This window comes from Oncorhynchus gorbuscha, linkage group LG22 (genome assembly GCF_021184085.1).
Source record: "Oncorhynchus gorbuscha isolate QuinsamMale2020 ecotype Even-year linkage group LG22, OgorEven_v1.0, whole genome shotgun sequence".
Lineage (NCBI taxonomy): Eukaryota > Metazoa > Chordata > Actinopteri > Salmoniformes > Salmonidae > Oncorhynchus > Oncorhynchus gorbuscha.
Window position 1 is genome coordinate 46,824,502 of NC_060194.1, and position 5,000 is coordinate 46,829,501.

At 46.9% G+C, this 5,000-nt stretch overlaps 1 protein-coding gene across 3 annotated transcripts in view; it reads left to right on the forward strand.

Moving 5' to 3' along the window:
• Window positions 1-5,000, forward strand: part of LOC124009864 (collagen alpha-1(XI) chain-like) — a 438,047-nt gene that overhangs the window by 336,176 nt on the left and 96,871 nt on the right. For all 3 annotated transcript variants that reach the window (XM_046322075.1, XM_046322074.1, XM_046322073.1), the window contains 3 exons: window positions 2,053-2,127; window positions 3,448-3,531; window positions 4,438-4,494. In XM_046322075.1, the coding sequence (XP_046178031.1) occupies window positions 2,053-2,127; window positions 3,448-3,531; window positions 4,438-4,494 (216 nt within the window). The remainder of the gene's footprint in view (window positions 1-2,052; window positions 2,128-3,447; window positions 3,532-4,437; window positions 4,495-5,000) is intronic.

The window sequence follows — 5,000 nt, forward strand, 5'->3', positions numbered from 1 at the left end:
TACTTTTCAGCTCATGCTATATTCTGGCTGGTATAGTCGAAATTCATCCTTTCGGAATGTTGGTCATCACCTTCACTTTGAAATTCGATGCTAATTTTGTTAGGTTCTAGTCGTTCAACCAGACCTCGCACTGAGGTTGGCCTAGTTCTCTAGGTGATCTTTGTCCTTTTAACGCGGGGACCGCACGTCCGCACGTCCTTGGAACAGCAAGTTGCATTTTCGTCAACGGGTTTATATAGTGGTGAAAGAAGGGCGTGTTTCATAGTTTACTACCAAAGTCTGTTCACTTGGGCGGGGTCTCTGAGTGAGCAGAGTTTCTCTATGAAAAATCGTTCTCTCATTTAAGAAGCTAAAATTACATTGAATCTTTTCACAAATAGTTTCATATTTAAACATTTAAATTGCACAACAATTCCATGTGAATCTGATAACTAGAATGTGTCGACTTTCCAAGATACACTTATTAGTAGAAATGTCTCAGACAACAACTGATCTGAGATCATATTCCTTAAGTACCAACGCATATTTTCAACTGATTGGATTACCGAAATATGGTTCAGTTTCCCAACTTTCGTTATTCCCAGACTCTCTATGTTACCGAGGCTTTACAAGAGTCAACTCTATAGAGTAGAGAGAGAGAAAAGGGGACATTTATTTATGGAGGTCATAAACCTCCCCCAACAGGCCAACGTCATGTCAGACCTAACCGACCCTCAACCCTCCAGCTCAGTTTACAAGGGACCTAACCGACCCTCAACCCTCCAGCTCAGTTTACAAGGGACCTAACCGACCCTCAACCCTCCAGCTCAGTTTACCAGGGACCTAACCGACCCTCAACCCTCCAGCTCAGTTTACAGGGGACCTAACCGACCCTCAACCCTCCAGCTCAGTTTACAGGGGACTTAACCGACCCTCAACCCTCCAGCTCAGTTGACAGGGGACTTAAATGACCCTTCAACTCAGCTTACAAAGGACAAAAATGTGCTTAACAAGTCACATAATAAGTTGCATGAACTCACTCTGTGCAATAATAGTGTTGAACATTATTTTTGAATGACTACCTCATCTCTGTACCGCACACATACAATTATCTGTAAGGTCCCTCATCTCTGTACCGCACACATACAATTATCTGTAAGGTCCCTCATCTCTGTACCCCCACACATACAATTATCTGTAAGTTCCCTCGGTCCAGTAGTGAATTTCAAACACAAATTCAACCACAAAAACCAGGGAGGCTTCCCAATGTCTCTTAAAGAAAGGCACCTATTGGAAGCTGGGTAAAAACATAAAAAATATGATGGGCTTTTGTTCACTTATATTTCCTATGTGGTCATGTTTAAGAAGTTTACATTTTATCCCCATGATTTAGCACTCAGATTATCTATACGATTAACCAACTCTCTCTCTCTCTCTCTCTCTCTCTCTCTCTCTCTCTCTCTCTCTCTCTCTCTCTCTCTCTCTCTCTCTCTCCCCCTCTCCCCCTTTCCCCCTCCCCCTCTCTCTCTGTCTCTCTCCCCCCTCTCTCACCCTCTCTCTCTTTCTCTCTCTGTCCCCTCTCTCTCACCCTCTCTCTCTCCTTCCCCCTCCCCCCTCTCTCTCTCCTCTCTCTCCCCCCTCTCTATCTCCCCTCTCTCTCCCCCTCTCTCTCCTCCTTCCGCCTCTCACCCCTCTCTCTCTCTCCCTCTCTCTCTCCCCTTCCCCCCTCTCTCCCCCTTTCCCTCCCTCCCCCTCTCTCTCTCTCCCCCTTCTTCCCCCCTCTCTCTCCTCTCTCCCCCTCTCTCTCCCCCTCTCTCTCCCCTCTCTCTCTCCCCCCCCCCCCTCTCTCCCCCTTTCCCTCCCCCTCTCTCTCTCTCCCCCTTCGCCCCCCCCCTCTCTCTCCTCTCTCCCCCTCTCTCTCTCCCCCTCTCTCCCCCTCTCTCCCCTCTCCCCTCTCTCCCCACTCTCCCTCTCCCCCCCTCCCCCTCTCTCTCACCTCTCCCTCGCTCCGTCTCTCCCCCCTCTCTCTCCTCCCTCTCCCCCCCCCCTCTCCTGTTCTCCTACATTCCAAAGGGTCCTCCAGGGCGGGCTGGTATTCCTGGTTCGGATGGTGTTCCTGGTCCTCCAGGTACCATCCTGATGCTGCCAGTAAGTGACCTCTTTCCTCTCCTCTCTCTCTACCCAGGGGCTTTCAGCGTCTGACAACCTGTTCCCATTACATAATGTAACCTTCAGTCAGTCAACTGGTTGGCCGATCTACCGTGACGTCTCCTTGTTTAACACACTCTACCTCGCTGTAATCTTCATGAAAAGTCCTCAGTACATATGAACCTCAGTCTATGAACCTTATATTTCCTAGCCCTGCGGTAAATCATTCACCTTGTAAATGTCACTGGGCACAGTGCACTGGAACCGGTGACTGTGTAACCAGCTTCTGCATGTATCTAAGGGGCAATTTAACACTGAACAAAAAAATATAAATGCAACATGCAACAATTTTCAAAGATTTTACTGAGTTACAGTTCATATTAGGAAATAATTCAATTAAAATAAATAAATGAGGTCCTGGATTCCACATGACTGGGAATACAGATCTGCGTCTGTTGGTCACAGATACCTTTAATAAAGAGGTAGGGGTTTGGATCAGAACCAGTCAGTATCTGGTGTGACCATTTGTCTCATGCAGCATCTCCTCCACATAGAGTTGATCAGGCTGTTGATTGTGGCCTGTGGCATGTTGTCCCACTCCTCTTCAATGGCTGTGCGAAGTTGTTGGATATTGGCGGGAACTAGAACACGATGTCGTACACGTCTATCCAGAGCATCCCAAACATGCTCAAAGGGCGACATGTCTGGTGAGTATGCAGGCCATGGAAGAACTGGGACATGTTCAGCTTCCAAGAATTCTGTGCAGATCCTTTGCGACATGGGGTCGTGCATTATCATGCTGAAACATGAGGTGAAGGCAGCAGATGAATTGCACGATAATGGGCTTCAGGATCTCGTCACGGTATCTCTGTGCATTCAAATTGCCATCGGTAAAATGCAATTGTGTATAATCGTTATCCGTAGCTTATGCCTGCCTATACCATATGACAGGTTTACTCATACTACAGGCCTGTAGCTCAGCCTCCATGTTGGATCCCAGTGACAGGTTTACTCATACTACAGGCCTGTAGCTCAGCCTCCATGTTGGATCCCAGTGACAGGTTTACTCATACTACAGGCCTGTAGCTCAGCATCCATGTTGGATGATCCCTCCTGATGACCTGCATGGAATTATGGGATCCTTCCTAAACCCATACAAAGTCCCACCCAGTTGACTACTTCAAAATGGTAAAAGTCCCCAATGGTGCTACCAAGGCTAAAAATGTGCTTTTGGTCACTAAGAGTTCTCTATCTATCTCTATGGACTGAAAACAGGGCTGTTCATTTATTTACATGTGTCTCTTGTGTTGTGATTGACAGTTCCGTGCTGGTGGAGAGGCACATAAGGGACCGGTGGTCTCAGCTCAGGAGGCCCAAGCCCAGGCCATCCTTTCCCAAGCCAGGGTAAATATACACTGCGTGCCAGACAAGTTAAATCAAGTGCACCTCAACTATTTCAATTATTTAAAACACGTGTTCCACCCAGTTCTGCCTAATAATAGCAGGAACTAGCTGTCCTGGGTGGTAACACTGCTGACTAGTCCCTGTAGAGTTAACACTGCTGACTAGACCCTGTAGAGTTAACACTGCTGACTAGACCCTGTAGAGTTAACACTGCTGACTAGACCCTGTAGAGTTAACACTGCTGACTAGACCCTGTAGAGTTAACACTGCTGACTAGACCCTGTAGAGTTAACACTGCTGACTAGACCCTGTAGAGTTAACACTGCTGACCCTGTAGAGTTAACACTGCTGACCTGTAGAGTTAACACTGCTGACTATAGAGTTAGACCCTGTAGAGTTAACACTGCTGACTAGACCCTGTAGAGTTAACACTGCTGACTAGACCCTGTAGAGTTAACACTGCTGACTAGACGCTATAGAGTTAACACTGCTGACTAGACCCTGTAGAGTTAACACTGCTGACTAGACCCTACAGAGTTAACACTGCTGACTAGACGCTATAGAGTTAACACTGCTGACTAGACCCTACAGAGTTAACACTGCTGACTAGACCCTACAGAGTTAACACTGCTGACTAGACCCTACAGAGTTAACACTGCTGACTAGACCCTGTAGAGTTAACACTGCTAACTAGACCCTATAGAGTTAACACTGCTGACTAGACCCTGTAGAGTTAACACTGCTGACTAGACCCTGTAGAGTTAACACTGCTGACTAGACCCTGTAGAGTTAACACTGCTGACTAGACCCTGTAGAGTTAATTCTGATGCATAGATTTCTAGGATTTTGAACGCCAATGCATTACCCTGATCGGTTGTTCATGATAAGCTCTCTGTCCAATCACAGCTCACCATGAGGGGAACCCCTGGGCCAATGGGAATGTCAGGAAGATCTGGGCCTGCGGTAAGTCAGACACACACACAAACACACATAATTTGATGTTCAACCAGTGTGTTTGGCGTGGATAGTAAACCATTAATAAAACACATGTTATTTCCATCCAGGCATTATTTCTTCTAATTATATACCCCCATACATAGTCACTAGAGTATTGATGTCGGACTGAACAGAACAGAACAGAACAGAACAGAACAGAGCAGAGCAGAGCAGAGCAGAGCAGAGCAGAGCAGAGCAGAACAGACCAGAACAGAACAGAACAGAGCAGAACGGAACAGAACAGAACAGAACGGGAACAGAGCAGAGCAGAACAGAACAGAGCAGAGCAGAACAGAACAGAACAGAGCAGAACAGACCAGACCAGAACAGAACAGAACAGAGCAGAACAGAACAGAGCAGAGCAGAACAGAACAGAACATAGCAGAACAGAGCAGAACAGAGCAGAACAGAACAGAACATAGCAGAACAGATCAGAGCAGAACAGAACAGAGCAGAACAGAACAGAACAGAGT